The following is a 21,224-nucleotide window of genomic DNA, read 5'->3' on the forward strand; positions in this document are numbered from 1 at the left end:
TCGAGGTTTACTCCAACTTTTCCCAATAATTATTATTTCTTTGGTCATAACTCTGGTCCATAGTACGACTCAGGACAATGGAGGTACGCTCTTCTATTGCTACTGTTTTAAATATCTGTCAGCACTCTTATTAATCTTGTGAATCCATCTATTCAAGCCTGGAAGAATCGCACTGCCTATTACCGACAATTTCATGGCAAAGGCGGTCTACGACCAAGATCCAGAGCTAGAGACTCTGGTTCAGGAGTTTGCTCAGCGCATGGCCTCTCAGCAACAGAATGAGCAACTAATGCATGAGCAGCGCAAGGGAAAGGACTACATGGATGTTGATGCTCTTCCTGGATTTGTCTTCAAGACCAAAACTTTGGAAGCTACTGATGACTACCCTCTGGATATGAAGGTTTTTGTCAATATATGCCATAGTTCTGAAATTCCGCAGCCTCCACCCATCTCAGACGAGGAACTGAAAAACGTTGTTGCCAACATGGATTCGTCCTCCTACCGCATCCCGCTTAGTCTCTCCTCTCCTAGATCTGACATTGACAAAGGTAGTTTATAATCTACGTCCTGATCCTGCATGTATTTGCGATTGACAAGTTAAAGATATGCATGCAAAGTGCATTAACTCTAATGTCTAATATGTGCATGTCGATCTATATCAAGGTGGTCACGTCTGTATTGTGTTTGATGTCTGCGTTAACTCGGCTCCATTTGCCCGCACTCGCAAAGATGAATACTTTTGTTCGTTTCTTGTTCTCATGGCAATTGCATGGATTGAACAAAAGCATAAACTAAAGCTCTCTGAAGGTAGTCTTGTGTAATCTAGCTCATTACGACAGTTTGCATGCCTCAATTCTCGAGTACTTTCTCCATATTAATTGGCTCTAAATGTATCGTTTCAAAATGATAATGATAGATTTCTCGTTTCCTAAGATGCGCACAAAAGGAAAACTTGTTCGCCATACTGTACGAAAGTATCGTAAACCATTTATTTCCGAGATGGAGTCCTCCAAAAGCAACGATGAAGAAAGCAACAGCTTATCTACTGATCCATCTTCATTGACAGCACTATCCCCTATCAAAACAACAAAAACTGTCAACAAAACCGCAACTAAAGACACAGCCAACGTGCCCATTCACACCTTTATTTTTGAGCCAGCGGTCGGCCATCCCGAGTATATAGTCATTCAAGTGCAGCTCCCACTGCTCGAGACAATTTCCAAATCCGAACTAGATATTGAATCGGATCGATTGATTTTTGCGGATGGTTTAAAGTACAAATTGGATATCCCCTTACCATTTAGTGTTGATATTGACGAGGCTGGTGCACAATTTAATCGTCATACTCGCATCCTGTCCATCACTACTTCAGTCTTGCCTATAATCACCAGCAAAAATTCAACACAAGCATGACTATTGCCATCTACGCCGTATTCACGTAAATAGGACACATGCTGTCTATTTTGCTCTAGAATAAACAAGGATTAAATATTCGTTATGCTCTCCTATTGCAAATTGACTGTACTGCTTATTCAATAGACATCCCTTTTTGCTCATTTGACAGTATAAATTGTACGATTATCAGATTCATGTATTGCAATCCAGACATTGAGCTCGACTGTTTGGATGCTGTCAATGCAACTTTATAAACTCATTTTGTTGTATTCTAATCTCATACATTCGCGTTCTAGTTCAAACCGGTGATGGCAGATATCAAAAATGCAACTATTGTTTCCATGCCAATCACCACGAGAAAGACTAATCAACTAAAGAGTTTAAAAACAATATTCAGCAAATCTGACACCACTCATTTGATGAAGCTGGCCGTTTATTATCTACTTTGGCTCCCTTATTTAGGGTTCCGTTTTACGTAAAGCCGTCATTTTGCCCATTCTAACCTGTAACTTTGAAACATGAACGATTTGGTGAAGGAAAAGGCATATGTATGTAGTTTAAAACATACAGTATCAAAACCTACAAATATATGCAGAAGCTAGCTTATTTCAGACACTAATGCATACTGTAATTCAATTTAGGAAATTCCAGCAGTTGCATTTCTTGGTCCATTGGGATCATATTCCCATCAAGCTGCATTGAAAAAATTTGGATCAGATGCAATATACCATGAGCAATCAACCATTGATAAAGTTTTTGAAGCAGTTAGTAGCTGTGCAGTGCCATATGGTCTGGTTCCTTACGAAAACTCGAGTTTTGGGACTGTTCAGCAGACATTAGATTCATTCTGGCATCTTCCATCAGACTCTTCGTTGGTTGCAACTGCTGAAGAAATGCTCATCGTTCACCATTCTCTCTTGTCCAACTCAGCTATGGCCACAATCAAGAAAGTGTATAGCCATCCACAGGTACAAGTTTGAAATATTGTTTTAAAACTAGCAATCCAGATGCTGGCATATTAAAGCGTGTAGAGCTCTAACAAGGAGATTGTATTTCCCATTATCGCTGAATATGCAGGCACTTGGGCAGTGCGCCAAATGGCTGAGTTCCAATCTACCAAATGCTGAGCAAATTAGTACCTCGTCATCCTCAGCAGCCGCGAAACAGGCTGCATCTGAGCTCGGAGCAGCAGCTATATGTAGTGAAGTTTGCTCAAGCTTATACAGCCTGAATGTCATTCATCGCAATATTGAAGATTTAGAAGGTAAAAAATTCATAGCTGAATAGTGGTTGTATCCGAGTTGTCTACTGCATAACAGGGTTAAACTGATCAATATGTTGAGATTGTTTTAGGAAACACGACCAGATTTTTTGTTATCGAGAATTCTGGTGATCGATCAATAGGAAATGTCAGGACTTTGATGTATCTTACAGTAGATTCATTGAATCCAAGGGCATTGGGGGATATTTTACAAGTACTGACTACTAGACAAATCACAATTCAAAGAATCGAATCAAAACCGTCTGGTGAACATATTTGGCACTATATCTATTCTTTTGAGGTGGATGGAAGCAGCCATGATACAAACATACAGGAAGCCATTGCTGAGATATCTGCAATTTCTCAAAAAGTTCGTATTGTTGGATCATTTATAGTTGGCAAGGTTTAAATATAAACACTTTTACAATTGGCTTTGTCTGAAATCAATTTATACGATGTTTAAAAACAACTCAGAATTGAAGATAATATTAAATCTACAGACTTGAATAATTGTAGTTCTGGAAACCAATTGCAGTTTCAGATTTGAGCAAATATTTTTATTGGTTTCGCGATCTTCTCAATTGTTACCATCACAAGTTGAAGGCAAGGCCACACTGCAAGTTTCCTCAAAAAACACATCAATAGACTCGGGACTTATCAATCATGGCATTGCATAGGCTTAGACTTGCACAAACAAATATTTTTAGCCATTTTACCTTGCGAAAATCCACACTGAATGTGTTCATATGTCATTCAGCTCTTAGCCAGTCTAGTAGAATGCTATCGATACACTCGAATGAGCAAAAGCAGCTTTCCATTCAACATCGTATTAGATCATTTTGGGAGGGAATATCACGGATATCTTCTGCTTACTATCAAGGCTCTAAACTTTTAGTCGAGCACACTCGACAGGTGAAGAATCTAAAGCAGCAGCAACATCGCAAGCCATTCCAATACTCGAGAAAGGAGTTTATGCTGGCAAGTCACATTCTGACTTTATGGAATGCATAGCAATACTGTCATGTATTTGAATCTAGCTATATTGGCTCAGCTTCTAACCCTTTCTGGATTTCCATTTTGCAATGATAGATCAAAACCAATGCAGATGATATCAAAAGAATCATGCCGTTTTTTATTGTTCTCATCCTTATCCCAGAAACGCTGCCGTTTTTTTTAATGCGTGGTGCAGACATTATCCCGAGTACATGCATCCTTCCTGACCAACTGGTGAGATCTTATTTTCATTTGGATATACCAGTTTAGTTTGAAATAGACTCGTGCATTTGGTCTCGGTTGAATCTTGAAATACTAATTTATGTGTGTTGGTTAATAGCTTGCCAAGAGAGAGAAGTTAAAGAAAGTGCGCCATCAGCTCACCGCAGATGCCATTACTAGTATTTTAAATGGACAAGTGGTAAGCTTTCAATCTTGTGATGAGTTGACAAAAGTGACGAGTTTGGCTGATTAAATCTTTAACCCAACTGCACTGATTTAGCTGGAGCCCGAGTCACTTACTAAACCAGAAACAATTAAACATTTGGCTGCATTTCAACCTCAACATTTTGAAATTCATGGCATGATGCACGATCAACTCGTTCAATATTCGAAACTCATGGGATTTTCTACTTGGAGACCTTCATGGATGCTAAAATCTAAGCTCAAAAAGCATTTTCAATTTCTTAAAGAGGATGACATGTTGTTAAAGTCTGAAGGTTTAGAAGGCTTGTCCATGGAGGAATTGCAGCTGGCATGTGAGGACCGAGGCATTGTGTCTGTTGGGCTTGAGCGGGCAAATCTTGCTGATAAGCTGTACAAATGGATTGATTTGCACACCACTCCAGATCCACACATCCAACCGGGTTTGATGATGCTTTACTCGACTGTTAATCCTCATTTTGACAAAACATCATCACAACTATCAGCAAATGAAACCCAGTAAAAAAACTATATGCTCTTTATGACTGCCAACAGCGATAAAATAGTCCAGACCGTTGACTTGTTTTTATTACTACTCCTTGCCTTGACTCATGACCTTTTTGATAAGATCCTGCAATGTACGTTCGGTATCCTTGAGATCGCCCTCTAGTTTAGTTGCCGCGCGCTCCATGGCAACAATTTCTTTTGAAGCACTTGCTGATTTCTTATGTAGCTCATCCTTAAGCATCGAAATATCTTCTTTAATGAACCTGTTTAATTTCAAATACCGTAGTATTCGTGCAAGCAAGGTTCATGTCAGTACAGCTTATTCCTACTTTAAGATTGTAGATCCGCTGGCATAGACACAACAATATGAATTTGATATTAGGAAATATATAGACACAAAGTATCATGGTCTTACATTCTCCCAACAGATCGATAAGCCAAGACAGTGCTATCCAATGGTTCAAGTTCTTTAGCAGTAAGCTCACTTAGTTTTTTCTCTCTCTCCCGACCCTGAAGCTGTCCTCGAACCATAGCCAGCTGCCGTGATGTCTCGCCAATCTTGGTTTGGTATTCGATAGCATACTAAAAATTGTATTTTAAATAGAGAATAGTATGATTATTGGCCAGTTTAGATGAATCTAACGCTTATTTGGATATCGGCTTTGATATCAATGTCTTGGGCACTCAATACATCTGTGCTGCTGATAAAGTTGACACTTGATTCAAGTGCCTTTATTTATCATGAATGAACATGTAGAATTCCATGGCATCATAAAAACAGCAACCCCCAGTAGCCATGTACTTGCCTTTTCAAAGACTTCTTTAGGAATAACACTCATGATGGACTGGTCGCTATGTTGGCAATTCTGGACAGAATTATCCAAAGCAAATAATAAATCACGTGGATAATTTCACTTGTTCCAACTCGGCCATTTCACAGCTGTACTTGCGCAGATGTGATATTAAGCGAGTCGAAGTATAACAGTCAATATCATGAAATGATGGTTTCTATAAAATCTACTGCAAAATACCGTGTAATTTGAACTCCTTGACAAGTTTACTGATTTTCTAATGCTTGCATGCAAACAACAGTTGCATTACGGAAATGTGCAATCATCGTTCTTGAACTGGAATGCAAACGTACGAGGTTTTAGAGTTGTATTGACAAAATCAAAACAGTTGAGCCCAGTTATGAATTGCAATACATGAATCTGTATTCAAACCTGGTGATCATACAATGCATGGTTATGCCAAATGAGCAGAAAGGGGTGATTTGATTGTGTGCGTTATATGATGAGTGTTGTATTTGAAGAGTTGAGAATACCAATTAAAATCAATTTTTAGTAGACAATGCTCAAGACAATCAGCACATGAAGTTTATTTGACAATACTCGAGTAAAATTATGCAATTTGAAGACTATTTGCATGCAACTGCAAAAATATCCTACATAATAGAATCACAATGGCGATTTAACTGCTGTGACAATATGTGTATTTCCTGATATTACAATGCTATGAGTAGGGCTTGAAACTGCAAGGATCATGGAAACAAAAGATTAGTTGTGCAACCAACATGGACTGTATCTCGACTGCTTTCAATCCTCGAAAACCAAGTCGATTGGAAAAACAAATGAATTCAATGAATAGTCAAAATCCAAACATACCAACTATTCGGTGCAAGACATCAGCTGGTAATGAATCGGACAAGCCATTTGTCTCCGCCTTGTCTGCCTTGGCTAGGATACGTAGTGAATCAGTAAAGAGTCCATATATTTGCAAGGCAGATTCAGATGGATTGGATTCAAACTCTCCAGAAGCCTGTTGAATATAGAATTACAAAGCATTGATATAAGGATGGATGAGCTACTAGATAATAAAACAATCATTGTGCGGTATTAACACTACTGGTCTGAATTGATCGATGATACATGATAGGCACTGCCAACTTTAATCGTACCAAAAGTAAACTACCATTTTTACGATTAAGAGCGATTACCCCCACTTGGGCCGGTATACTTTCTTTCAATGACCTTAATTCTTCCTCTGCCTGTAGCTCCAGCATAATTTGCAATATCGTCAACAAATTCGACCATTTGATGCTATATTTCAGACTCATAACACGTGATCAAAATTGACCAGCTATTTTCCAAATCTGAATCTCGCAATCTTTATACACGAAAGAGCTCCAACTCAATTTGCCTGCTAGTTGTCATCCCGAAAAAGCTGAGCAGTAATTTTTAAAAGAGATATGGCTCAACCATCGCATATAGATACTGGGTGGTCTTCACGTAATGATATTACTCGTTCGGACCTTGGCTCCAGCGCCGAACTCGAGCAAGCTTTGAAGCAACTCACCTCGGTGACAACCCATTTCTCAACACAAGCTACCGAATGCGAACGACTTTACAAAAGCCAGACAGAGGTTCGTCGACTTGTAAGCAACAAACAGGCATTCCCCGATGCCACTACACTTGCTCAAACTGAATGCGCTCGCGGTATCACAGAATTGGCATCGGGACTTTTAAATGTAGCAAACATGTTGGAGCGTATTTGGACAGTACAGACCAACGAAATACAAAAAAACAATTTGAAATTAGGCTCAGCCGTTGAAGTATGTACCTTTGATTTGGATTAACTGGAAGGTGACCTGACGAGATATATTCATCTGCATGTAACTTATATTCAACCTCGTCTGGTCTTGTAGTCGTATGCAATGGGCATACTCAATCTAAAACAGCTTTGACAACATTATATTAACTATTAAATGACTTGCTAAATTATACCAATGTTAGCGCGTCGAGATACGATTTGACAAGACAGTATTGGAAGCACAAAGCTTGCTCATCGCACCCAAAGGGTCTGCCAAATCCAAGCGCACAAGAAAAATCATTCAAAAAAGTATATCCTTAACCATTGAGATTGCCTAGAGAGAATTTTGGAGACGACTAACCCAACTAAACTTGGCGTGCTATACTTTTCGAATATCTACGACTACTCAAACTAGCTGCACTGCCACGACCAGCAAAGGAACCCAACTTCAATATTAATTTGCATGCTACAGCTGGAATTGGTATCCAGCCTGATATTACAGTTCAGCCCCAATTTACCTCGGCACCAGAAGCAACTAGATACAGGCCATTTGAAAATCTGTCTCGTCGTGCACAAGCAGTAAATGCTGTTGACCATCATGTTACCACTCGACCTGCTGAAAACCCAGCTACTTTGTTTGTCAAGCTATCTGCAAACCGAGCATCTTCTGGAGATATTGCCAGACACGGCGTGTCGAGCATTCCACCACCTCCTCCACTATCTGCCAAGGGAGAAAAACATGCTGGAAGTGGATCGTTGTCACAAATACACTCCACTCCATTAGCCAGCTATGGCTCTTTAAACAAGGTATCTCAATCAGTTGAACAAGTTTGTCCTGTGTCTAGTGGTCCACCACCACCTCCTCCTCCACCTCCTCCATTATTTATTCCAAATAATTATACAGCTGCAAGCCCAGTTGCACCACCACCACCACCTCCTCCTCCTCCTCTTTTAGATGAATCAGGCACACTTTTACCAAAAAAAGCATTGGTAGAAACTCCAAAAGCAAAACCAAAAGAGCTTAGTTTACAAGATCAGCTCAAAGAGCGACTTCAAAAACGAGCCGAAGGTTCTGGCCAAGAAAAGCCTAATGATGATTCTGTCAAGACTCGTAACTCGCCATCAGTAAAATCCCCTCAAAAGAACGATGGTGGCAGTGGATTGAGTTTTCAGGAACAATTGCAGAATAGGATTAAAAAACGAGCACAGGAAGCAGAGGTTCAAGTTGAGTCTACACCACTACCTGCTGCTGCCGTGTCTGCTGCTTCAACAAATTCGACTTCACCTTGGTCAATCGTGTCTTCAGTGGTAATGACTACACCAGTTTTGGATTCGGCAGAATCACCAGTAAACATTGGTAATCAAGCAAATTTGTCCCCTGTGCGAAATACCATCAGTGGTGTTCCACCGCCTCCACCGCCTCCACCACCACCATCTATCGCACCGGTAACTCAAGATGTAGTAAACATTTCCTCTGGTGGTCCTCCTCCACCACCACCTATGCCAACTTCATCTGGATTGGCTAAAATGTCTGGCGGTCCTCCTCCCCCGCCTCCTCCTCCACCAGATAGCGTAATAAACCATACTCCACCACCAACATCATCAGATGCCAAAATCCTCAAACCAACACGATCAGAACCGGTATCAACTCCGTCTACCATGAACTTCCAAGATCAATTAAAAATGCGTTTAAAAAAGCGTACAGAATCTGCAGGTATTATCATGTGCTCATCAAAATAGCTAGTCTATAAAGCGAGATATATTCCTTAGAATCACCTGTTGATTGTTATTTTGATCTTGTAATGTTTTGACTTTAGATTCATCGGGAGAGAATGCAAGTAAAGTGACTGATCAGCACATACAACAGCAACGTCCAGTTGCAGCCAAACCATCCGCGCTTGAAGGGATCAGCTTTGAAGACCAACTAAAGCAACGACTAAAAAAACGTAGTGAAGGTCTCGGTAGTAAGTCTATTGATTTAAAATTAAAATATGTTGCAAGTAGTTTGATGGCGATTTAATTATGGAGTTGAATTTGGTAGCACCGACCGAACCAGGCGTACAGATTTCCAATCAAAGTAATCAAGAAAGTCAAACACCTTTTGGATTAGATGAAACTGGCAGTCCGCTAAAACCATCGGGTACAAAAACACAACTGTCATGTATCAATTCAATATTATTTACAAATCGCAATGTTTCAAATTGGTTTAACATTTGAAAACTGGTTTTATTTGCTTCTATAGCTTTGAGGAACAAACAGGCGCAACAGAATAGCCCGTTAACAAATACAGGTAAGCTTTTGGAAATCACGCACGCTTTTTTTAAAAATCTTGGTAAGCTAACTAGTTGCATCTAATTCCTGTTTTAATACAGCAGGATCTAAATGGAACACAGCAAAGAAAGATGCCATACCAGCTTCACCAGGTTCGTCATGGCGACAAGCATTAAAATCTACACAGAGTTCTGTCGAGGTGCCCAAATATATTGCAGAAACTACTGCAGAGCCTCCATCTGCCCAAGTAATTCAGCCTGTTCTTGATATAGTACAGGAGAAGCATTCCCCCGTACAAGAGATTAAAGAAACAATTATTAATCAGCAAGTTCAAAATTCATCACCAACAGAAGTCATCCCAACAAGCGTGACTAAAGACGATGACCAACAGGAAAATGCAGTCGAGGAGCAAGTGCTGGTTGGTAAGTAATGAATACTTGACCATATTTAGTGGGCTATATCTTGTGTCATAGTTTATAGTGTTGATGCTGAGCGTATTATTCAACTAACCGCATTTACAATCTGATAATTTATTGGACACTGACTGTAATAGTCACGGATGACATGCTTGTGGTAGCGTTGGCTGATTATCCTGCTACTGATACAGAGCAAATGGAGCTAGTTCAAGGCGAAATGCTTGTGATGTTAGTACCTGATTATGGAAATGGATGGTCTTATGGATGCAGTCTGGATGGATCCAAGCGGGGTATGTTTCCACAGACATTTGTTGAAAAGACGCCAAGTGCTGAATAAGGTGGCACAATCCAGAACTTGTCTGCAGGTATCAAGTACCGATAATGCCGTATATAAATTATGAGCATAAATAACAGTCTAGATATTCTACCAATAAAACTGTTTTGACGCTTAATCAATGTACAGCCAAAATCAGCCACTAAATGCTCAGACTAATTGCGACAAAAACAATTCTGCTTAATTCGAATTCAAAAAATAGATTGAAGCTTAATGCTGAGCAGCGGCAGTATAAATAGCTTCGTTGGTGACAACAAGCTCGTCAATCTCTGGACTCACTTCAGCCAAAACCTCGTAAACACTCTAAAAATAGATTTAACCCCATTGAAAGTAGTTGATTAGTAAACACGATTTGATTTAATCGAAACAAGTCAATTCAAAGCAGAGTCTGAATATTGAACCAAATAATTTGAATACCTTATGGTACTGCAGTTGAATGGCAACAAGATCGGCAAGTGAGCGCAACAGATCGCTGTTTTCAACAACAAGTTTCATTTTGCCCATAGAGTCATCAACAGCAATAACAAACTCATCTTCTGCCTTTTCCATCTCAGTTCGAAGTGCCTCTGCCTTTTCAGGGGCGGCAGTCTTGAGTCTTGCACGACAAGCATCATAGATAAGACGCACGCTTTGAACATTGCGACGGGATTTCTATAAATAAAAATATTGCAGTCAAAAGTTAATATCTAAGCTCATGATTGCAATGACTAGAACAATTACGACATGGCAAAAATAGCATATTACATACTATGGCTTCTGCCATTTTGAGATTCATCTTTTGCATAAGTGGGTTGTGGAACTTGGCAGTAGCATCTTGATCCTACATTCAGTTACATAGCAATGAAGATGAGTAAATTAGGAGATTAAACCGGCATTTTGAATTGAACAGTCCAATAAAGCTTGAGCACAGTTGTTCAATTTTGGAACATACCTGCTTGATGCGCATGTTACCAGCACGCTCTTCTGCTGCACCAAACTTTTTCAGAGCAGCAGCTAGAGCCAAGAATACAGAGGTTCAGTAATAGACAATACCCGAGTTTAATTTAGTGGCGGAAATCGGATTTCAGCACAATATGAACATGGATCCAATACAAATGCCATGAATAAACTCACCGAGTGGCTCTTCAGGATGAACCAGCTCAGCTCCTTGATAGGCAGCCTTTGCAAAAGCATGGCTTAAGCTGGTTGGTGTCTCTGGCTGAGGAGTTTGACGAGCACCAGGGGCTGCACCCAACTGACCTCCAGAAAGCTGTCCGGCCAAGGATGTAGCATTAGAACTAAAGGTGTTTGCAAAGTCCAAGACTTTGTCGTTGAGCGCAGGCTCATAGTCATACGCTGGCAGAGTGTAGTTGCGGGACACCTTGAGAAATGATTCATAGAGCATCTTGACCTTGTCGACTTTCTGTCGAGATAGTTAATGCGATCGTCCATCAAAATAACTCAATGTATCAGATTCATTCATCGTTAAGATAGGCATAGGTCCAGGTTTAGGATCAAACAGCAGAACCAATTCCTGTTGAATCAACATCTGGATACAAGTATAATTCCTTTTACAAGGGACTGGAATAGCAAATACCTCTTCCAGCAAACGATATTCGGAAGGAAGCTCAGTAGCATCAACACCACCATTCATGCGCTCCTTGGCAAACTAAGTAACCAAGAAAGTTATCGGATACATGTATTAGTAGATAGTAGCATAAACAGCAGTACCAAGCCAGTTACTATTATCAACTACTAGTGTATCTACCTGCTGCACCTGCACCCATTGCTTGCCAATATCTCGCCCCAAAGGAGCCATAGACCTGCCAAAAGAGGATAATACAGAATTGATCTGAGCACCAGCAGAGTTGAGTTGGTCGTTCATGTTCTTTAGAATAGTAATGTGATGGCAATAGTCTGCTCTTATTGTTCACACCACACGTGCATCAGATTCACTCTCGACTCTTAATCTACAATTATATTCATGTAAAATGGCCACTAAATAAGGGTACCAAGTTACAAAATAAATAACCAGTCTCATAAAATAATTCATCACATTTATTGGACAATATTGTAATCTGTAAACTGATTAAAGTTTGCTGGTCATTGTGTTTATTTTTAATATAAAACAACTGAATGGATGTTCACATTACAGTTTGAGTAAATCCCACACTTGTTCAATCTCCAATTCTTACAAATTGAATATTGTGATATTGTGTGATTGACATGGAAACAATTGTATTTCCGAGACTGCAATCGTTGGTTTTTTGAACTAGATTGCAAACGTATCAGATGTGATACAATACATATGGATTTGTAGTTTGACAACACCAAAACAGTCAAATCCAATATCTGAATGACAATGGATGACAATGGATGAATTTGATGATTGTACAATGTATGACTGCAAAAAAGTCGATAATCACAGTTTAAAACTATAGTTTGATGTTGCGTTTAAAAAAGTTGAATATCTATTAAAGAGGCAGTCAAATTATAGTAGGAAAGCAACGAATATTTAAACAGTTTTCCAAAGTCATTACAAGATAATGTCCCATTTACGTGAATACGGCTGTAGTTCAACTATTATCCAACCACACTTTTATAATAGATTCAAAGTGATGTCCTGACTCATGCACAAAACTCCTGGATATCAATAAACCCACAATGGTATAATTAATGTATTAAAGATGTTTTCTTTTGCTATTTTTAATCAGCCATTGATTGATCTCTGTAGTGGTTGAAGTAGCTGCTGTTGGTGCTTTAGCCTGTTAAAATAATACATGAATGTTAACCAAAAGTGTCTATACCAGACCAAGCCTTTCATTGCAATGTCATCGGCACATGAATGCAATGGTTCATTATTCAGACCATAAAACAGCTGTTTGAGCATGTTCCATTCAATGCATATCAACTACCTTGGAAGTCATGCACACCGTCAATGCTGCTGCTGCTCCTGCACATCCATTAGCATCCACACTCATGGCTCTCCAACAATTGAACATGGTCGATATCTCCAATGCACACGGCGTTGCCTGTTGTAATCTTGTCGGTTTGATCTGAATAGGTCGTTTGAGTCTCTCGATTGCTCTCATTTCACACGTCTAATATGCTCAATCTTAGCCAGTACACTTGATACAACGAGAGTTGAGTAGTTACCAATAATCGATTCAGCAATCAGTCAAGAAACAGAAACTCGAAAACAATTTAAATTTTCCAAACTCGACCATCTCATTGCAACTGCAATATGGATTGTTCATCTATCCAGATATTTATATCAGAAACAGCACAAGTATGCATCTAAAGGCAGCTTGTAAAGTATTTACAGTGTCATTTTGCAATAAACACCTCGACAGGTTTAAAATAGCATCTGATACAAACGTTCATAATGGTATCAACAATCCTTGCACATCATTCACAAAGTTCATTCCGACTTGAGTCGAGTATACTCTACTCCACTGTTTGCAGAGTTGTAACTACAAACTGAAAACCCATCAGTCTGGTCCAGTCTAGTGCTGTCAGTCCCTTTATCATCCTTGGTCGTTTCCCCCAAGATCATATAGATATGCATGGTGTGGTTTTGCACAATGTCTTTGGCTGCCATATATCCATACACGATCTCGGCTGCAATCATCAGAATATACACTAGATTCAATGCATAATCAAATGGCATCGTCACGCCATTTCCCATTATTGGCTGGAGGAGCATAAAGTATAGACATATAAGTAGTTGTGGGAATATGCTAAAAACAAAACAGCCTGATAGATCTGGAACCTATTTAATGCATGGTTTACACAACAGGTTGGTCATGAATCTTACTCTCCGGCTGTTGTTCAGGTTTGACAATATAGTCAATTATTGTTTGGAATCCAGATGCATCTACTTACTCTTTCCTTTAGATTACCCGAATATCCAAGCCACAGTCGGATAGGCTCAATGACAACAAATGCACCAAGAAGAAACAGTCCTTGAAACTTGCTCCATGCTCCAAGATTGAACCATACCACCTGTATAATCATGACTGGCAGATTCAGTATCAAAATAGTACACAGATACGCACTATATCTACAATGTCTAAAAGTACACTAGATAGCTACTCGGCCAATTGTCGGACCTTCCATGCAAACATGACTATCGATCCAACCATCCAGACAGGAAATAAACAAATGTTGAAATATATGAGTACTTGGAATGGCAGACTAGATACAATTTCCGTGGCTAGTAGACAATAGTATAAATAGTATGCATGTGGGATGGTTAGTTCAGTAAGCTATCCAACAAACTCGGAACAATCTAATAGAATCAAGCTACACACCGCTTTTGTTTTCCTTCAATGGTACGACTTTGTATTGTGGAAACAACCATGCAGTAACTGCAAATGCTGTTGTAGACCACTTTGAACTTATATCATGAACCAGTTGATCCATGTGACGCTATATAATATGAACTTGCTCGATGCTTGGTGTAAGATATATCAAACAACAAGATATCAAGTCAGATTTGATATTTTAATCATTCAAACGTGTCAAATTAAACTATTGACGAATTGAAAGTAAATGGCAAAGATTACTCGTTAAACCAACTGTATTGTCAATGTGATGGCATTGTCATATCGAAACAATTGACTGTATATCTACAACACATATATACTGTCCTCGTTGGGGTTTGAATAGCCGAGAAATTAACCAGTATGTCTGATTGACTTGTTTAAATGATCAAAACGGATCATAGTATAAGGTATATGACGCAACAATCAAAGCCCAACCATCAAAACCAGACTATAGTTTCAAGTCTTACAAGCCACGTTGACCGTCTAGCAATCCTCACACCAAAACATCCATGTTTGCCATTTTAATCATGCTTAAATATGCAATACACTGGTCAGATTAAAATGCTAATTGCAATCCTTGGCGACTTGAACCACTACCACATTTCAGTCAACATCACACTACAATTGGCATACTCAATACACACTGTAAAAATCTACCTGCACATAATAAACAATAGACCAAACTCGACTCGATCACAACAATCTATTTTTGTTATATAAGCAGTCAGATCGATCGCTGTGTCTGTGATTGTGCAATGATTCGTCGTGGAAACAGTGAAAACATCCATCCACGATTAGTAGAACTGCCACCATTAGAGTGCAATCGTCGATCCATTACAACAATCCGTCGTCCAGATGCATTTACAACAATCACTTGCAAACTCCAGGGCGACGACAATCCAAACAGATTCAATCCAAATCCATTTGCAAACGACAACGCTTCATTTTGCTCAGTCTGATATTTATGCTGAGGATCCCACACTGCCTGTACATCTACTACACCGCTCTGTCGCAATCCATAAACATAGTATTTCAAGTTCAACAATCGCTCGTGTGTTTCAGACGACACTGATTCGCCATATCTCAAAGTCTTACTCCCACGAGAACTTGCTGGACCTGGACCTGGTTGTGGTGTAATTGGAATCCCAAGCGCTTGTTGAACTTGAACAGAATCCAAAACATGCTCAACCGATGCATCATATATTTTCCACGCCTGTGATGTTTTGGATAGATCTGAAACTGTCGTCCATATTGCATATCCTACTCATTTTATCAAATATACATGGTATCAACAGGTTCTGTTACACACAAATTCAAATCATCTGTTGAACTAGTCTACAGGCACAATGCTGAAAACAATCTGCTTTAGATTAGCTACTCGGCAGTAAAGCACCAATTCATCATAAACTCACCTAGAATGCCTACACCAAAAACAATCACTCCTCCGTATCCAATATTCTGTCCTGACTGAACAACTGGGCAGGTTTATTAACACAATCATGGTGAATGATAAAACTCGACAGCTTATATCTAGCTGAAAACAATGTTTGCATCTACACACCTTTCTGCTTTGTTGTTAGTTGAGACCAGCTTGATCCATCTACATTAGATCGAGACTGATTACCAGATTGCAGTTCAGATATACTACTGGCATTGGTAGGTTTAATTCTTCCAATTGTGATTGGTCGGCCAAAAATGGTTTGTCGTAGAACTGTTTGTATAAAAATAGTTGGACTTGATAATGGAGCTACATGTCTATTGCAGACTCTGTATACTGCAGCTATTGGTGTTATTGGTGCCATGGCTATGAAAATAGATGCCAAGGACCTTTATTGGCAGAAATAGTATCAGTCAAGGCAGTGTTGATGGACTTTTAAACAGAAAACAAACTGATGATTTGAATTCACTTTTACCAATTCGTTAATCATTGAATGAACAAGCCAGAGTTTCGCTTGGCCATCCAACCATCAAAACAGCGACAATGCAGGCCGAGTTTCCCTTTTATTCAATGTCGTTTGTGCGTGTATGTCAAATCCATATCACAATTTAGTATTCATTGTAGGCGATCTGACCATTTCAACATAACTGCAATATGCAAGATATTTGGCTGTAGACAACGTTGATTTTGTTCATGTTCAAACTATGTCTTTGTCATGTCAATCAGTGTTAGACATTGGTAATATAAACATGATACGCAAGACAAATAAGCGCTGCTGCCATCTAGTTCAGACTACATGGACAGAATGCAGTATGACATTGCATAAAAATATTTTGCAAGTCCAGTGTAATTGACTATGCCTAGAGTCGAGGCAGCAGATTGACGGGACAGTTGAAGTGTTTGAATACATGACATTGATCATTATGGTATTGATGGCATGAATTAGATATTCTGAATAGCATTTTGGTTTAGTTGGAGCTTTGAGCGTGTCCATCCACAAATAGCATAATATGTCATCAATAATTCGACGGTACGCTTAAAAGTAGTGAATGATATCCATTTTCAAGTGGTCTTGGTTGCAGTTATTACACATTGGATGGGTCAGTAGCTAGTTTTTATCAAACAATGTGTTGGTTTGCAGTCGATTCGATCGTACTAGTAAACGCTTGATTGAATGGCATACTGGCTTACCAACTGGAAGTATACTCTGAGGGTTAAAGTAAACTAATGCAAATACTTTTGATACAGTCAAGTACTACAGCTTTTGTAATAGCCAAATGTGCTGCTTAATGATGCATTTGAGATACATGACTTAGTTTATTGATTTTGACAAATCTAGCCACTAAAAGCTTGTGCTCGACAGTAGTTGATTGAGTGATTATGATGCACAACTTTTTAAACAACGCTTTGGTCGATGAATATTAACAAATGTGTGCCAATCGAGTTCAACACCAATTCATACATGACAAAGTTTATAGTGCAATTACTGTCCAATCCAATGGCAGTGTGTTGGGTGTCATTGATTCAATCATCCGTTTTGTTGATTGCCATTCATGCTGCACGTATTGTCATGTCCGATCAGGCTTTTACAAAGTTTACTTATACTGGGGGTTGTCTAATCAAACACCAATCTCAACTGAGAACTACTATGATGGTATTTCTACTAAGCATATTGACAGTCGTATTCACGTAAAATGGATGCTGGATAAGAGTATATAACAAACCGTCAATTTCGTGAAATAATTGATGCCAATTCATCACATTTATTGGACAATATTGTAATCTGTAAACTGATTAAAGTTTGCTGGTCATTGTGTTTATTTTTAATATAAAACAACTGAATGGATGTTCGCACTACAGTTTGAGTAAATCCCACACTTGTTCAATCTCCAATTCTTACAAATTGAATATTGTGATATTGTGATTGACATGGAAACAATTGTATTTCCGAGACTGCAATCGTTGGTTTTTTGAACTAGATTGCAAACGTATCAGATGTGATACAATACATATGGATTTGTAGTTTGACAACACCAAAACAGTCAAATCCAATATCTGGATGACAATGGATGAATCTGATGATTGTACAATGTATGACTGCAAAAAAGTCGATAATCACAGTTTAAAACTATAGTTTGATTGTGTGCATCGTATGATGAATGCTGTATGTTGACAAGAACTGACAATGCCAATCAAAAACAGTTTGTAGTAGAAAAGCGCAGCAAACATTTGTCTATTCTGATGCAAAATAGAGACAAGATAAAAGTATTCCATTTTACGTGAATACGGCTGTAATGTATGGACTCGACCACCACCACGAACTCGAGCACTATCAGTTAATGGAGGATTCAAAGCTAGATCAGAATGTATTCAAGGAAAATATACCAACTCAGTTTATTGAGACTGATTCATTTCCTTTATTTTGATTAAAATATTGGCAGAATCTTGTGTTATTGTCCGTAAATACGATTGTGGTTTTTGATCAATAATAGGCAAGTATTGAGTTGGATATTGGTCATATTGGTGCCTGTACACAGAAGACATGCTTCAATTTTGAGTAGCACCAGTAAAGCTAGTACCAAATGGCACCTCAATAAATTGCCAGAATTAAAACAAACCAATGCTTTAGTCAAGTTTGTTTTTTACCCAAGAAAGGTGTGCATGATCACCCATTTTTCTAAAGATGCAATGACGCAAGCAACAATTATGGTTAAAACTATGTTGCTGCCGTATAAAAAGGTAATACTCTACAAAGACTTGGCTAAAACATACCGTGGACGATAAACTCCAATCAACACCGTAAATAGAGCACAGATGCATCCCATAATAAGAAATGCGTAGCCTAAAAATAGATTCTTTGAGCCCATAAGCCCAATTTGGCCAAACACCAACGACTTTGTTCCTTCAAAACGCCGGCAGTCCCAATCTGGATAAAATAAAAATAATGAGTTTAAATGGTTTTGTAAAATCTTTAGCCCGAGTATCAGATCAATAAAAGTCAATGGTGTTTATATAAACAAACATGAGTGCTTACTATCTACAATGGAAACCTCCCAAATTCCTTGGTCTAAAGTGCTGGTATTATTTCTACCCCAAAGCTTACGGAAATGTGGTAAACCAGCCTTGCGCATCCAAACATGCAGTCGTTCCCATTTTGATATGTCAGGCACGTTTGTGGAGTTGTATCCATTACCCCATACATCTGGCCATGCCTTCCTCCACTGCGGAGGGGGGAGAATCATAGTAGGAATCTGCTGCTGTAGTGTGGGATCAGAAACCCATCCAGTTGGTTTATAAATAGAAGAATCCTCACTCCATGAAATTCCACTTTCAGAAAACTCAAAAGTTGAAGTACGGCAGGCGCTACCAATGCAAGTTAGATTTGATATCCAATCTACATAGCCCATATTACACCACAAATTTAGATGTCAGTTAAAGTGGGTATAGTGAAATACTCCTTCAACAAAAAACCAATGCTGTTGTTGTAAAAGCATAGCTATTGGGTCTGCTGGATCCAATACGAGTTTCAAAAAATAGGTAATTCAACTCTACCAGAAAACATTGAATTGGCAACTAGACCACATGGATAGTACTGTGCATTTGGATGCGCATTGATGACAACGGGTGGTTTTGGAGTGATCAAACAGTCTGGGTTACTGTCAGCATGCGAAAGCGAGTTTCCGTTCCATATGTATTGAGACGCAGTGGAGCAATTAGCGTATTGTAGGAATGCACAGCTGGTTTCTCCACCAACAGGAAAGTCTCCTGCTGACATGTACACTTTTCCAGCAAGTTGGCCAGGATCAAGTGATTTTAGGTACAATCGGTGATTTTGATACATGTTTGTGATTTTGATATATAAAAACACTCTGCTGGTCATAGATGTGGTAACATTAAAGCGAACTGTACACATCTTTGTGGCTGGAATATATCGCCATTGAACAATAGAATCAGTTCCAGATATGCCGGAAACAGGTGCAGCTAATGTGTCTGTTGCTGCTAGAGCACATTGTGTATAGTTAAAGGATACCTCATTTAGCTGAGTAGTATTGCCAAATGTATCGAAATTTCATATAAAAACCATAGTAATTGCATATTAGTATACCAAGACAAATCAAAAATAGCAATAAAATATCGAAACTATGACAGTGTAATATAGCAATGACGTTTTCAAATAGTTAACCAATACATCTGGAGTTAAAGTGCCAATATTTAAAAATATATCAAGAATTGCCTATAAACGAGGTTGCGATTGAAAGTTATTGCATTACCTGCTGGCTAGCGACATACAGGACAACACCCAATGGAAGTAATACAAGAGCAAATGCACCACAAATCAACATGATGGTTTTGCGGGTGAGAACAAGCTTCCACTGCAGCATGTTGAACTTGTTGAATATGCTTCGATCTATACTTGGCACCGTTCAAGTTAGAAATAATGAAGCCATGATTTTAAAAGACTTGACATCGATATAGATATTAATCATGACAATACAGTAACTTACCATGCTTTTTAGACTCTAAAGCCACGACTGAACCAACAAAGTTTAGCACATTCAATAAAACAGGAGATAGGAATACATAAATATATCAGTAGGTAATTCGTAAATGGTATATTGAAAATAGCATTTCCTCGAGATGGATGGAAGGTGAGTGGGTGTTGGCAAACTCTTGATTTGGCAAGACATCCAACAATCTAGACTCGGTCCATGTACAGAATAGTGTAGTGGATATAATCAACACACCACTAATAGAACAGCTGTCTTTATCACAAGAGAAACCGACCTGTAGCGGTAGTATTGGTAGGTGTGGCTACACTCATGAGTTGTGATTGAATGCAAATGGTTTTTGGGAAAGCACAACAAAAACTCCAAACAGCAGTTACAAGCAGGACCACTTTTGCTCAACATTGTCAATCTCCAGACTTTGAAGTATTTGTGCTACACTTTGTTTTTTGATGGCTTGTTTCTGTCATGAAAAGCCCAGTCTGAAATCACTGCTGTTGGGATTATTACTAGTGTAGATTAACCAAGCGATGAGTTGGAATCTCATTGCTGATTTGAAAATGCTACCATGAGTACGTTTGACTAATATGAATACTATCCAGATATTGGTACACTCCAAAGGTTAAAAAAAGAATGCATTTGAACAAAACGTGAATGAATTGATAGGACCAGAAACAAATAATAGCCGTGCATTGATGGTTGTAGTCAATACACTACATGACAATATAAATCAGAGTATCTACCAGATTGTGCAATGCCATAATATGAGGCTCAACCACAACAGT

General features: G+C 38.9%; 10 protein-coding genes across 10 annotated transcripts; 4 read left to right on the forward strand and 6 right to left on the reverse strand.

Moving 5' to 3' along the window:
* Positions 1-193: 193 nt before the first annotated feature.
* BATDEDRAFT_25130 (uncharacterized protein) lies at positions 194-1,413 on the forward strand (the record flags this gene model as incomplete). The annotated part of the gene is made up of 3 exons (XM_006678966.1): positions 194-548; positions 664-807; positions 917-1,413. The coding sequence occupies 3 exons, from the start codon at positions 194-196 to the stop codon at positions 1,411-1,413; spliced, it is 996 nt and encodes a 331-aa protein (XP_006679029.1).
* Positions 1,414-1,913: 500 nt separating this feature from the next.
* BATDEDRAFT_88970 (uncharacterized protein) lies at positions 1,914-3,065 on the forward strand (the record flags this gene model as incomplete). Its single annotated transcript, XM_006679154.1, has 4 exons — positions 1,914-1,943; positions 2,037-2,363; positions 2,473-2,659; positions 2,749-3,065. The coding sequence occupies 4 exons, from the start codon at positions 1,914-1,916 to the stop codon at positions 3,063-3,065; spliced, it is 861 nt and encodes a 286-aa protein (XP_006679217.1).
* Positions 3,066-3,832: 767 nt separating this feature from the next.
* Positions 3,833-4,595, forward strand: BATDEDRAFT_88971 (uncharacterized protein; the record flags this gene model as incomplete). The annotated part of the gene is made up of 3 exons (XM_006679155.1): positions 3,833-3,883; positions 3,990-4,070; positions 4,152-4,595. 3 exons carry the CDS (start codon positions 3,833-3,835, stop codon positions 4,593-4,595), a joined length of 576 nt encoding a protein of 191 aa, XP_006679218.1.
* Positions 4,596-4,664: 69 nt separating this feature from the next.
* BATDEDRAFT_25133 (uncharacterized protein) lies at positions 4,665-5,418 on the reverse strand (the record flags this gene model as incomplete). The annotated part of the gene is made up of 3 exons (XM_006678967.1): positions 4,665-4,842; positions 4,995-5,161; positions 5,359-5,418. The coding sequence occupies 3 exons, from the start codon at positions 5,416-5,418 to the stop codon at positions 4,665-4,667; spliced, it is 405 nt and encodes a 134-aa protein (XP_006679030.1).
* Positions 5,419-6,036: 618 nt separating this feature from the next.
* Positions 6,037-6,641, reverse strand: BATDEDRAFT_25134 (uncharacterized protein; the record flags this gene model as incomplete). The annotated part of the gene is made up of 3 exons (XM_006678968.1): positions 6,037-6,110; positions 6,244-6,397; positions 6,537-6,641. 3 exons carry the CDS (start codon positions 6,639-6,641, stop codon positions 6,037-6,039), a joined length of 333 nt encoding a protein of 110 aa, XP_006679031.1.
* A 186-nt stretch (positions 6,642-6,827) lies between these two features.
* On the forward strand, positions 6,828-10,311 carry BATDEDRAFT_88658 (uncharacterized protein; the record flags this gene model as incomplete). Its single annotated transcript, XM_006679156.1, has 8 exons — positions 6,828-7,190; positions 7,372-7,477; positions 7,584-8,882; positions 8,986-9,132; positions 9,210-9,308; positions 9,411-9,458; positions 9,541-9,861; positions 9,993-10,311. The coding sequence occupies 8 exons, from the start codon at positions 6,828-6,830 to the stop codon at positions 10,190-10,192; spliced, it is 2,583 nt and encodes an 860-aa protein (XP_006679219.1). The 3' UTR covers positions 10,193-10,311.
* Positions 10,312-10,346: 35 nt separating this feature from the next.
* On the reverse strand, positions 10,347-12,053 carry BATDEDRAFT_35140 (uncharacterized protein; the record flags this gene model as incomplete). The annotated part of the gene is made up of 7 exons (XM_006679056.1): positions 10,347-10,492; positions 10,607-10,840; positions 10,938-11,009; positions 11,121-11,182; positions 11,303-11,591; positions 11,766-11,837; positions 11,937-12,053. The coding sequence occupies 7 exons, from the start codon at positions 12,051-12,053 to the stop codon at positions 10,400-10,402; spliced, it is 939 nt and encodes a 312-aa protein (XP_006679119.1). The 3' UTR covers positions 10,347-10,399.
* Positions 12,054-13,589: 1,536 nt separating this feature from the next.
* On the reverse strand, positions 13,590-14,185 carry BATDEDRAFT_88744 (uncharacterized protein; the record flags this gene model as incomplete). The annotated part of the gene is made up of 2 exons (XM_006679241.1): positions 13,590-13,940; positions 14,054-14,185. The coding sequence occupies 2 exons, from the start codon at positions 14,183-14,185 to the stop codon at positions 13,590-13,592; spliced, it is 483 nt and encodes a 160-aa protein (XP_006679304.1).
* A 1,035-nt stretch (positions 14,186-15,220) lies between these two features.
* BATDEDRAFT_25138 (uncharacterized protein) lies at positions 15,221-16,298 on the reverse strand (the record flags this gene model as incomplete). Its single annotated transcript, XM_006678969.1, has 3 exons — positions 15,221-15,756; positions 15,909-15,971; positions 16,058-16,298. The coding sequence occupies 3 exons, from the start codon at positions 16,296-16,298 to the stop codon at positions 15,221-15,223; spliced, it is 840 nt and encodes a 279-aa protein (XP_006679032.1).
* A 2,007-nt stretch (positions 16,299-18,305) lies between these two features.
* Positions 18,306-20,771, reverse strand: BATDEDRAFT_19662 (uncharacterized protein). Its single transcript, XM_006678854.1, has 7 exons — positions 20,720-20,771; positions 20,440-20,466; positions 20,206-20,342; positions 19,487-19,973; positions 18,969-19,328; positions 18,707-18,860; positions 18,306-18,611 (listed from the first exon to the last, which is right to left on the reverse strand). Exons 1-7 carry the CDS (start codon positions 20,754-20,756, stop codon positions 18,560-18,562), a joined length of 1,254 nt encoding a protein of 417 aa, XP_006678917.1. The 5' UTR covers positions 20,757-20,771; the 3' UTR covers positions 18,306-18,559.
* Positions 20,772-21,224: the final 453 nt, after the last annotated feature.

This window comes from Batrachochytrium dendrobatidis (genome assembly GCF_000203795.2).
Source record: "Batrachochytrium dendrobatidis JAM81 unplaced genomic scaffold BATDEscaffold_6, whole genome shotgun sequence".
Classification (NCBI taxonomy): Eukaryota; Fungi; Chytridiomycota; class Chytridiomycetes; order Rhizophydiales; genus Batrachochytrium; species Batrachochytrium dendrobatidis.

Coding starts and splice junctions, on each gene's coding strand:
- BATDEDRAFT_19662 (XM_006678854.1), bottom strand. CDS start 20,756: ATGAGTGTAGCCACACCTACCAATACTACCGCTACAG. Junction 20,467..20,719: donor TACCAATACTACCGCTACAG/GTCGGTTTCTCT, acceptor TTGTTGGTTCAG/TCGTGGCTTTAGAGTCTAAA. Junction 19,329..19,486: donor TGCCAATTCAATGTTTTCTG/GTAGAGTTGAAT, acceptor TGGGCTATGTAG/ATTGGATATCAAATCTAACT.